Source organism: Podarcis melisellensis (genome assembly GCF_964234715.1).
Source record: "Podarcis melisellensis genome assembly, chromosome: 10".
Lineage (NCBI taxonomy): Eukaryota > Metazoa > Chordata > Lepidosauria > Squamata > Lacertidae > Podarcis > Podarcis melisellensis.
Window position 1 is genome coordinate 4,384,274 of NC_138542.1, and position 13,066 is coordinate 4,397,339.

The following is a 13,066-nucleotide window of genomic DNA, read 5'->3' on the forward strand; positions in this document are numbered from 1 at the left end:
GGGAATGCCTTTGAAAACCCTGTTTTCTTTCTCATTGACACATTTATTTTGCTGGAATTAGAGGAGTGTCAAGGGCTTTCTCCTCCCCCCACCTTAATAGCCTCCCCACTTCACTTATTCAGCTCTCACACACAAACGTGTAGAATGATGTGAGCTTTTCTTTAGGATCATGGTACTTCACCAACCATGAATCTCAAGGCCTCTTTTGTTAGCTAGTGAGAAATACTTCAAATATTCATGTGAAAAAAATAAAGAAAGTGACCTGAATATAGATCACCACATGTAATGATGTGTGGAATGATATAATAACATTTAGACAGAATATGAAAAGATGGTTTAGCGTGATGTCGGGAAGCCTCGACCACTTCCCTCTCTTCTTTCCTATTCCTTTGTGCACAAGGAGAATAACCCCAAAGCTCCCTATTGGTTCAGAATAAACTTTGCTTAGAAAGTTAGAATAAACCACAAAGTTCAGATCTAGCAGAAAGCGATGGTCCATTCAAAGCTGAAAAGGGAAGCTTTCAATCTCTTCCCCTCACAACTGGTGGAGGACCTTGCTCCCTCAGGAGGCAGTGATGGTCCACCAACGTGGGTGGGTTTAAAAAGAATGAGACAGATTTTGGCTTCCCATAGGCATCTGGTTGGCCACTGACTAGATGGGCCGTTGGCTTGATCCAGCAGGCTTGTCTTACGTTCGTACAGTCGCTTCTGCCCCAATATGCTCCTTTTAAAAAACATCTCTTTTGAAAACACTGACAAAATATGGACCCGCTATTTATTTTACTTTATGATTTAGAATGCAGCTTTCTTCCAAGGAGCATAAGATGGTGTGCAAGGATCTCCTTATTTTATCTTCACAACAACCTAGTGAGGTAAGTAAGGCCGAGAGCAAGTGGCCGTCTCAATATCACTGATGGTTTAGTTGAGCCTGGGTTTCCCAGGTCATAGTCCAACACTTAAACCACTACATCACTCTTGATCAATGTCAATCCATAACATGCTGTTATTTACATCATCTTGGCTCTGGTTAATTTGGTAATGCAAAGTACATTAATTATTTTGCAGACTTGTATTCATTGTATCAAATTATAGGCACTTGTCATCTGATGTAACATTCAAATACTTCTCAAGAAAGCTAACTTTCTAATTTAGCAATCATGTGAAACCAGCAATGCTAGTTTAATCCTTATGTACTGGTTCTTATCTGCAGGGGACAGGGCTCTAAATCTTTGCTTACAAGCTAGCTTTCCCGGTAACAAGGGCCAGTTTTCAAACTGCTTATTCCCTCTTGATCTCTGCATAATAAATTGGTTCATTTCATCCAGGTTTTATTCCTCCATCCACTTTGGCATGGATCCAACAGTGAGTGTACTTGAAACGGGGAAGGATTTCTGGATGTGACAAAGACCACGGTTGAATGCTAACTCTCAATTGTGGCCTCAATTGTGGTAGCAAAAGAGCCAGAGCAGCCAAGCAAAATCTAATCTGAAGATCTATAGTGTTGGTGTAAACAAATTAAGCCTTGCCGAGGGCATGGAGACATGTTGGTTTGTTCCTTTCAGGGAGGTACAATGGAAAGAGGCATGTGGTGACCTGCTCTTGGCACTGTCTTCTGTTTATTCTTTTCCTTAGCTTTAGCTCTTATATTTCTGTTTGTTTCTCTACCGATGGCTTGGAGAAAAGTAGCCCAGTGTTTACGCCATGATCTATAACTGAGGCATGCTTTCCTTTGCCGAGAGAGGGGCTGAAATCATAGCTGCAAGTTGACATGTGGTTTATTTTTGTTGGAAATCCCCCCTGTTCCATCATCGTATTTGTCATCCAAAAGTTACAGCAATCTGTACTTTTTATAGCTGTCATCTCTTTTGTCTAGGATTTTTCCTGTGATAAAGGGGAGGGGGTGAGCAGGGGAGTGGGGGTGAGGGGAATGCTTCAGATAGCTGAGAGAAATAGTAAAGGAGCAGATCTAACCATTGGGATAGATCTCTGTACAGACAAGCTAAAGAAGACCAGCCCAGTGGAGGCAGGGAGCATCTCATCCACGTTTTGTAATACACCTGATCGGAAAACAGCAGACAGGTCATCAGCATGGTGTTTTAAACATGGGTGAAAGCATTTGCCAAAGGCGGTTCCTACAGAAGAAGGGGCTGAAAGGCAGGGGAGGTGATAGAGGGCAACCTCAGGCCATTGCCAGAGCCTGGTACCCTGGTAGAAGCAATGACTAATGCCCACCCTATTCCCGGAAGGTGATTTGTCTCGGCCAGCAACCCCCAGCTGAGCCCTCTTTTCACTATCATGGCAAAAGTATAACAGGGTTAGGATGTCTTTCCTTGCTCCTTCTACTGCTGAATCAGTAGAAGGGCTGGTTGGCATCTGCCGTGCACCCCAATTCCTCTCAACCAACATCACGTCATTGCACTAGGTGGGGTGGGGTGGGGGGCAGTGTATGTTAAATGGTGGGGGCCAACTGGCACTGGCTGGCTTGAATGCCACTGGTGTGGCCACAACTGCCACCGTGACTGCTGAAGTGAAAGAAAGAAAAATCCTGCTGCATGGCCAGCACTTCTCCACATGCCACCCCTTTCCATTCTAAGCAGCCCAAGCCCTGAGATGCTTACAGCCCCACCAAGAGCTGAAGCCCATCATGTGGGGACCTGGAGGAGGGCCTTTCTTGTACTGGCCCCCAGTTATAGAGCATGGATGGCTGAGGGGCATGGATGGCTGCAACTTTGATGGGGTTTTAATCACATGATAAAGTTACCTCTCTTTTCTAAAGCTTCTGATGGCCACGTGTCAATCATTTTAGCCTTTACACTCCTTTTGCACTGTGGAATTGAATGCAATTGTTTTATCACTGATGCTTTGATTGTGTTTTGTATTGATATTGTTATCTATAAACTGCTGTGAGGTCACACATGCCAGAAAGCAACATGTACTTCTATAATACAAATTATGTACAAGAGCTGTACCTAAGTATTAAGGAAACTGGGATAACCAACATGGTAGCCTCGCTGTTGTCAGACTCCAGCCCACCATCTCTGACCACTAATCATGTTGGCTGCAGCTGATGAGAACTGAAGTCCAAAAACATGTGGAGGGCAACACATTAGCTACCCCTGTAAAAAATAGCTCAAACCTTGGTACAAATTATACAAACAGCGTAATCAAATCCTAACTATCTTCCTGGGCTGTCCACTTGAGGGGATAGAGATTAATATTTCCATGTTCCCCCATGAAAAAGACCTATTGGATTGTAGAAAAATAGCATGTCAGAAAAAAAGCAGAGTTGAAGCCTTGCCCATGACACCCAATGTTAAAAACATGGAAAGCGTCTTTCTGGATTGGACCAGAGGTCCATCCTAACTTCAATTTAGGATGAACTGGATGGTCTAGCATCTTAACTCATTAATGGGCTAGTTTTATGAGCATGACAAAGAGCTCAGTGGCTTCGTTTTTATCCTGGAACATCCTAATGAAACATTTGCTTGTGCTATTACTCATTCTGCCCAAGCTCCTTCTACAGGATGAAGTTAATAAGGTCACATTCTGCTTTCCTGCTTCACAGACAGCCCTATGGTCTGTTTGTGTGGGTGAGGAAGCTTAATGTGAAAGGAAGAAAACCCGTTTCTTCACCGCTTACTACACCTAACATCAGGAAGAAATTATATTTCTTTTCTGTTTTGTTGTTCAAAAAGAAATGATGTCACCTATTTACCAGCATGGGCCAACACATTAAATGGATTCCAGGTTCCTTAAAATAATAATAAAAATACAATGCACTGCATTTCATTTCATTAGGAATTGCATTCAGATCTTAGCTGATTAGGATGGACTGTTTAGATGATATTTTTTCATACTGCCATCAATCGCCTCATGGCACTAAGGGCTTAACTACACATTTGCTAGGTACACAACATGAAGCTCTGTTTCTGTCTTTCTTATATAGGTCTTGTCTGCAGCAAACATTTAGATCATTATGACCCCACTATAAATGGTCATGACTTCCCTCAAAGACTCCTAGCAATTGAAGTTTGTGAAGGGTGCTGAGAGGTGTGAGGAGATTCCCCCATTCCCCTCACAGATCTTACATTTCCCAGTTTTCCTTAACAATCAATCCCTCTTCCCAGGAAGCTCTAAGAATTGTAGCTCCATGAGAACAATGGTGACCTAATAATTCTTAGCACCCTTGACAAACTACGATTCCCAAATAATGGGAACCAAATAATGTTCAGAGTTGTATCACCTGTTGATGCCTTGACAATTTCATAATTCTATTGGATCCTCCTTGCTGTGGCAGTTCATAGTCATAGCTTTTCAGTGGAGCTAGTTCAAAGCCATTGAGTTGTTTGAAGGCAGTGCCAAGGTAAGCCTGAGATTTAACATGTGCACGGGACCAAGATGTTCTGTGTCATGGTTCTTCATTATGCAGTGTGTGTGGGGGGGGGGGTTAGCTGCAACTTCACTAGGTCAGGGTGTAGTATTAAAAAAAGGGGAAGATGGTTGGATGTCGTTTTGGATAATGACTTGCGATTGTTATACATCCAATTATCTCTAACACATTTTGTTGCATTGTAACTTCACTCGCCAAGAGGATCTTGTGACATATTAAGGAAATGAAATTAGTCACTAAGAGCACAAACATTTCTGGAGTGTGTCAAAAAAAAAGTAAACTCATAGTTTATGCTGGGTATTTCATGGGGCCAAAAACATTGCAGAGCAAACAAACAAAAAGTAATAGAATTTAGGAAGAAGTTTCCATACTAAAGTGAGTTCTTCTTTCCCCAGACACCTGACTGTTTTTTTGTTCCATATATTTTCATTCTGCTTTGAGCGTGTGCTTCATGTTCTCCATTCCTTAGTTGAGCAGTCTTCCAGGATTTCATAAGGAAATAAACGAATTGGCTCTGTTGCTGTTCTATTTAGAGATGGGTTGAAAGTTCCACATTGAACTTTTAATGGAACTATGATGGATCTTGGAGAACAAAAAGGTCTCCACGAAAAGACAATTATCTTTGTGAAGTGTTCCCTTTATTTTTTTAATATATCTTTTTTTGCCTTAACCCTGGCTCATATGAAGCTTCTTTTGTGCATTGAAGGTCTTGCTCATATGAAGCTCCTTCTCTGGAGGCTCTGTATAGACACCAGAGATGCAGGGCTGGAGCTTGTCATTTCACAACTGAGTTCTTCAGCAATGGCAAGAGATAGTTATTTTTCTTTGCCTCAGACTGTGATTTCTATTTTCTCACACTATTTATTTTATTTCGTCTAAGTTTAAAAGTTAACTTAAAAAGAAATCCCAGTTTATAAATTATATTCTTCTTTTGTATACCTTGATATATTTTTTACTTCCCATAAAATAATAAGCAATAAATCTGCCAGAAAGCAGATAATTTCCTCATCAATTTCTATGTTGGGGTTTTCTTGAACAGATCTCATTACTATAGCTCTTGAATTAATGTCAGAAAAGACTATCAATATGTCTCTATCTAATTTTTTCTTTCATGAAAGGGCTGAGTTAATTCTACATACTGATTTGATCACCACATTGTCTGCATTTCTTCCTAGGATTGTAACAAAGAACTCTTATAGAAACATCTTTAAATCATTTGCTTTCTCTTTCTCTTTAATACCTTTGACCTTATTGCTAGCACGACTCTTTTTATCATCAATAATATCTTTATGACTTTCTAACTAATCTGTCTTTTGTAACATTGATCTTGCTAATCACATCGATAAGTCAGGGATTCTGTCTTTTCCACTTGTCTTGATTTTCTGTGTACTTCCTCTGCTGTTTGTAATTCCTTACTTATTTTCCCTTGGTTAGATTTTCAAATCTTTCTCAGAAAGTTTTAATTTTTAAAATTCTGAGTCTGCTTTTCTGTTTTCAAATTAGTTTGCATTGTGTTATTTTTTTCAAAAGCTTCAGTATTAATATTCCAAAACATATTCATGATTATTCTCTTCATATTTTATTGTTGTTAGCCGCCCTGAGCCCGGCTTTGGCTGGGGAGGGCGGGATATAAATAAAATTTATTTTTATTATTTTTATTATTATTATTATTATTATTATTATTATTATTATTATTATTATTATTATCCATGTATATATATATGTGCACATTTTATATACATATGCTTCATCAATTGCATTAGAACATTCACAATTTTCATCAACTAATTATGCATTCCACCACCCCATTATTAAATTACCCTTAAGCCCTGAATAGATTTCACTAGACTTGAGCATTAATGAATTATACCACTGTTTGTATAATTCACAAGTCCCCTTCAAATTTATTTATACTCCTATCACCTTACATAATATTACAGTAAAAGGTATTTACACTCAGTATTGCACAATGTCTAAGCATAATACCTCTCTCTCTCTCTCTCTCTCTCTCTCTCTCTCTCTCTCTCTCTCTCTCTCTCTCTCTCTTTCTGTTAATTATATCACAACAGTAAACTGTTTCTTGGAAAAAAGGGCAGAGCACAACAATTGCTCAGTCTTTTCTTAAACTGACCATGGTTCTTCACCTTTGTACACACCAAAGGAGCTCACCCTTCTAGTTGTACTCCTCTGGTGGCACATCACCCAGCACCCTAAGACTTCTTTTATAACTGTTCTCTTGCCTCAATACTAATATGCTATTCAGTTGACCCAGAAATACTCACGCAGAGCCAGTCTGCTTTACCAAACACTTAAGACCAGCTGCACAACTACAGTTGAGGAAAAATGAGAATTATGAGTCCATCAGGAGATTCACATTGGTGCTAAAATGGACCACACCCCATTCTCCCCATATCTCCATTCCAACCAGGACTCTAAGTCCTCTTTGACAGCTTTCCTTTCCTTTCAGAAATGCTCACTTACTGCTGATATTCTTCACCAAATACTCAAGGGGAGCCCCACACTGGTGCCTAGATAAAAGTGAGATTCAAGAATGTGACAAGAGAGGTCATATAGGTGGCAAGAGACACACACCCCTCTGCTTCCTGTGTCTATACAGTATCACACCTTTATATTATATTTGTAGGCAGATCTTAAATCCAATCCATCATGAAATTTTTGGAAGGGCCAATACTTGAAGAGAGTGAAATTTAGAAGATATCTAAGGTTGAAAGAATCATCTGTTCTGTCCAGGCCCATATAAAACAAGTCCCCACAAAAATTATTATTATTTTGCTTTTGCATTCCTTTTAGAACATCTTGATGCTGATTCTTTGGCAGGGCACCTGGACAAAGGTCATGCAAAACATCAAAATAGAAACCATGCAAATCAAGTGTGTGGATGAACAATGAGCAAAAATGAGCTCATTGTTCATTTTTGAACAATGCCTAGTGAAGTACTTGGGGCATGAGGAGTTGCACAAAATAGTGGGACATCTGCTTTTAATAGGATTTTCTTCAGCCAGCTCCGCTTGCCACTAAAGAGAAAACGCTCCTCAGATGACCTGCCAAGACTGTCTCTTTTCTCCTTATCACCACTGCACCGTGCCTTTCTCCAAATCTTCTGCTGGCTGCTGGTGCCCTTCACTTGTTTCTTCGATACTGAGCATATAATTAAAATGGTGGCTGGGTTTTGGAGCTCCAACATGCACCACAGGCAGCAGATCAGATGTTGGAGCGCAGCTCCAATCATTCGTCTCCACTGTCCATGCTAGCTGGCAGTGGATGACAGTTAGAGTGCCCCACTAATCTCATTCTTCCCTCAGCAAGTCCCAACCTGTCTGCCTTCTTACTTATAACTAGCCAGGGGTTGGCTCAGGTGCCCTGCCTTCTGGCCTACCGGTCCCACTGGCAACCCAACACTATTTGTGGCTGGGATTGATGGGAGATAGGAGTCCAGCAACCTCTGGAGGGCCACAGGTTCTTCATCCCTGAAATAGATGACATGGGCAGCATAATTTTGCTTTCTAAACACCTATGAGGACAAAGCTAGTTGTGGCCTTGGAGATACATGAATTCATCTCTGATGTCTTTGTCTCCTTTTATGTGTGCAACTTTGGGTGTGCTGATTGGTATCAGGGTTGTGGTCTAACCCCAGTCCCAAATCACGACAGTTGCTCCCTGAGCTATGGAAGAAATATATATATATAAAGGGACAATGCAGATGCCTGCCTGTTTTTTTCCTGCATAACTAGGAACAGATCTAGATGGGACTTAATTTATGTCAGGAAATTATGTCAGGGTTAAACTTGCCGCCCCCTTTGCCACAAGCCTGATCCAAATTTCCTTCAGGTTTTGTTTTTGGCTTGTTTTTTTGCTTTTTTTAAAGCAAACACACACAAAGTTTTGGGAGATGAATTTGTGCATTTCTGAGGACATGCCTGGTTTGGCCTTGAATTGATGGTCTGGATATGGGCCATGGCTTTGTGGTAAAACTGTGTCTTTGGTAATTTGGTTCAATCCTCGGCCCAGTGTCATTAAAAAGATCCTTAGTAGTGGGCCCGAGAAAGGCCCTTGGCCATAGAGCATGGCCAACTAGAAGAGAAGGACCAATGGCCTGACAATCGATGAAAGACAGCTTCATGTGTTTATATTTGAGCTTGCTTGATGTCTCTCTTTAAGTGCTGACATACAAGAAAATGAAACAGACTGGTAGGACTAAGACCAATGGGTGGAAAGAGTAGGAAAGCACCATGGGGCTAAATTTCCTAATGGCAAAAGGCATTGGGTATCTGGGAGACTGTAACAGGAGTTGGCAGACACTCCTTCATGATAGCTATTTAAGCAGCAATTAGATGGCTAAATACCAGGCATGCTGTTTTTTGCATTCTCTACAGCAGATCCTGCATTGATCTGGGGGATGGAAGATCCCCTTGAAGATCTTGAAGATCCTGTTCTAACATGATGCTTATGAATTCTTGTATCTTTATCCCTGCAAAACCAGATCCAGCACAGAGGGAGGGAGAGAGGGAGAGTCATGTATTCCTTTGTATCTAGGCATTATACTTACATGGTTACCTGGAGCTTCTGCAGGTAACAAAACAAATAAGGAAAGTCTGGGTGAAGTAGGAGACTGGAGTAACAGAATGACAAAACAAATAACGTACACTGATCCCTGGATAATACTGAGGCTCGGTCATCAACAGGATAGAGAGTCCATGAACAGTGCTTCTCTATGTCTGTAAATCCCACTGCCAGCCCATTAATTGAGCATCTCATCCATTGTCTGCAACTGATCTCCTCCCTTGCTGGGAGATGAGTTGATGGTTTAATAGCTTTTTCACATTTTTGACTTCTACACGTTGCAGCAGATGTTCAGTTGATAAGCCATTAGTTCATAATAATTACAGTATGCCTGTGTGCATAAAAGATAACAGCCACCTGGATGTAATGGGCAAGTTCCCTTTTATTATCGCAGCTGCTGAGTCGTCAAAAAGGTCTTAGTAAATACAAAAGAATCTGATTCCATACATAACGCCTTACAGAGTTACAAAGGCAGGATATGCAGATCTCCACCCACAAGGAGCTTACAATCAAAGGTAGACAATGGGGAAAACAACAGGAGAAAGAGGTGAACATCAAAGGAATAAGGGATGATCCAGTTTTGACCTTAAGGTGTGTTGAATTAATCTGTAGTCTCTCTAGAAAATGGTGGTCTTCCTGTTCATAGATGGGCAGTGATGTTAATTTTGACTTGGCGATGTACTTTATAGACTGCTGCATTTGCTCAAGCTGGCTCTGAGATCTTCATTAAGCTGCTCTAAGGCCTCAGTTTGCAGCCCAGAGGTTTCTAGTTTTGCTTCAAGGGTGTCCATTTGCTGCTGATCCTTGGTGTCTTCCCCCTGCTGTGAGATATATTTCCTTCAAGCTACTGGCTTTGCTGTTTCAATGTCCAATTCACTTGGACTCGCGAGTGTTGCTGTTATTTCCTCCATTCTGGAACCATTATATGGAACAAAGCTAACATAAGGCCTTGGAAGACTAGACTCTAGACATGTTTTCTGCACTGAAAACCAAATATGTCTCAGATCGGCTTAAATGGCAATCCTTCCCAGGGAGCTCTGGGAATTGTAGCTCCAGGAGGGGAATAGGGGTGTGCCAACAATTTTGAGCATGCTTAGCACACCACAATTCCCAGGCTTTTTCAGGGGAAGCAATGGCAATTTAAAGTGGCATGATACTGCTTTAAAAGTATAGTGCAGATGGGTCCTAAGTCTTTAAGGACCAAACTGCATGCTACATTAATCATCTAGTTTGCCTTTCAGTGAAAGATTTTTCTTTCCAATAGCCAATATAGGAGAGGGTCAGGAGGGAAGCAACTTGGATTCTGACATTGGCATGGAGGATCAAGAGGTCCATCTCTCTGTCCTCTGCTGTGTTAGAGATGGTGGCTCATATATGGTGGCTGTTTTTGAAAGAAAAGTCTTGTACTCAGGGGCAAACCTGAGTAGATTAGTACATTAGTACATGTTACATTAGTGTAACATGTAGCTTGGCCCTTAGCAACTGTGGCTGATTTAAAGGCCTCCACGACTTTGAATGGGATTTGGGTTGAGTTTGCCCTGCCTGTTGAAATTTGGCAGAGAAGCAAACTTAACGTTATCAGCGTTTATGTGAACTTGGAACGTGCAACACACCCTCAAGACAATGCTGATCTTTTGTGCTTGGTAACAACATGATTATGGAGTGCTGCTTCCTTAATCTGCACTCAGTTTCTCGCAAGTGCAGCAGCACATACATTTCCCCAAGAGCTGTTGGTTTTATGGATCTTGGATGTTAGAATCTGTGCGTCATGGCATTAGCAAGAAACAGTTTTATTGCCCTTTTAATGTGTACAGGTAAGTTGGACTATGACAGAGGCAGGTGAATATATTGAGAGAAATTGTACTTAAGAAATACTTTCTCAGATAGGGATCTTGGTAAGCAGTATCTGTAGTTCAAACCTGAAATCTGACAAATCAAAGAGAAAGAAGTAGATTTTCTTCCTTTGACCTTTCTCCCTATCCTATTTTAGCAGTTTCAAGGATGACAGCTGACCTCATATTTACTTTCAACCCAGTCAATCTGAATGAGTCGACACCTGTAGGAACGGTGCTAAGTCAAGTTTCTGACCCTGATGTTAATGACACTACAAATATTTACATGACGGATGATCACTTGGACAAATTTAGCATTGATCCAGGTAAGTATGCAATGCTTTTTCATTTGGGCATGTTCAGTAGCTTTGTAATTTAATTTTGGGATGAAGAATGAATGAAAAACAAGAGGGTGAAATCACAAGTGTGTGCTTTGTGGCTTTATAAAGTATTTTTATAAGTACAAACAATATAAAAGAAAATGGGCAGAACGTAAGAGGTTGTCCTGGCCTCAACGGTGAGCCTTTCCTCCCAATTCATTTTGCAGTGTTGCCTCTTTATCCTTTTGGTTTTTAAAATAGTTTTGCCCCAAATTTCCCCTTCAAAGTTGTATCAGCCTCCCTCCCCCTAATGAATTTAAAGGAGACTAGCAAAAGGAAGCAAATACTTCAGGTAGGTCAAGAACCATAATGGGTTCTTTGCAATACTATCCCTACTCTGAGTAGACCCACTGAATTTTTTGAATACAATTAATTTTCATCCATTAATTTCAATGGGTCTGCTCTGAGCAGAACTTAATTGGTTACCACACGGTGTCTACTCTTTGGGAACAATCCACTTAATTATTTTTTTTTTACAGTGCTTCCCTGCAAATGCACTCCCATCCCATAAATCAATTTTGCAGTAAACAAAAGCATCTTTTGCAACCAAAACCATTTCCTGAACTGAGAACAGGGTAAACAGGGCCATTGCTGGCCACTGAATTATTATTTCTTATTATGAAATTAAAATACACACACTGTATGCCAAATATACAGGATATGCTTTTGGCAGGGGCACTGGAGGAACGAGATCACGGCAGAGTGCGGACTGGAGTTCTTCTGTGTGTGTACATGCAAGGGAAAGTGTCAATGGTGTTATTGAGAGCAGCTAAAAATGTGCAGGTTACAGAAGGTGAGAGACAAAGCAAAAGCGAAAATCGCAACAAGGGCCTGACCAAACACTGAACTCACTGAGAGCACCATAACTTCAGGAATGCTTCACTATCATTCTTTAGCTTCAAAAGGCCTGCCCATGTGGTAAACCATGCCATCCCACACTGCAGATCTCTGGCAACATTCTGCAACATCTGGTGTGTGGGGCTGCCCTTGAAGAAAGTTTAAAAGCTATAAAGGTAAAGGTAAAGGACCCCTGACAGTTAAGGCCAGTCACGGACGACTCTGGGGTTGCGGCGCTCATCTCGCTTTACTGGCCAAGGGAGCAGGCGTTTGTCTGCAGTTTTTCCGGGTCATATGGCCAGCATGACTAAGCAGCTTCTGGCAAAACCAGAGCAGCGCATGGAAACGCCGTTTACTTTCCCGTTGGGGTGGTACCTATTTATCTACTTGCACTTTGACATGCTTTCGAACTGCTAGGTTGGCAGGAGCTCGGACCAAACAACGGGAGCTCACCCTGTCATGGGGATTCGAACCGCCAACCTGCTGATCGGCAAGCCCAAGGCTCAGTGGTTTACACCACAGCGCCACCTGCGTCCCTTTAGAAGCTATAGGTAAAGGTAAAGGGACCCCTCACCATTAGGTCCAGTCGTGGCCGACTCTGGGGTTGCAGCGCTCATCTCGCTTTATTGGCCGAGGGAGCCAGCGTACAGCTTCCGGGTCATGTGGCCAGCATGACTAAGCCACTTCTGGCGAACCAGAGCAGTGCACGGAAACGCCGTTTACCTTCCTGCCGGAGCGATACCTATTGATCTACTTGTACTTTGACGTGCTTTTGAACTGCAAGGTTGACAGGAGCAGGCACCGAGCAGCAGGAGCTCACCCTGTCGCAGGGATTTGAACTGCTGACCTTCTGATCGGCAAGTCCTAAGCTCTGTGGTTTAACCCACAGCGCCACCTGAGTCCCTTAGAAGCTATAGTTAGTAGTTAATAAGGCAGGTGGGTTACTGCTTTGGACCAGATGTATGGATCATATCACTCCATTCTTAAAGCAGTTGTACCGGCTACTGGAATGTTTCTGGGCTCAATTCAGAGGGCTGGTTTAACCT

At 41.7% G+C, this 13,066-nt stretch overlaps 1 protein-coding gene across 1 annotated transcript in view; it reads left to right on the top strand.

Moving 5' to 3' along the window:
- Positions 1 to 10,739: 10,739 nt before the first annotated feature.
- Positions 10,740 to 13,066, top strand: part of LOC309379817 (cadherin-related family member 4-like) — a gene marked incomplete at its 5' end in the record, with an annotated part of 63,180 nt that continues 60,853 nt past the window's right edge. Inside the window, 2 exons of the mRNA XM_081929270.1 lie at positions 10,740 to 10,785; positions 10,962 to 11,129. Of these exons, the coding sequence (XP_081785396.1) occupies positions 10,740 to 10,785; positions 10,962 to 11,129 (214 nt within the window). The remainder of the gene's footprint in view (positions 10,786 to 10,961; positions 11,130 to 13,066) is intronic.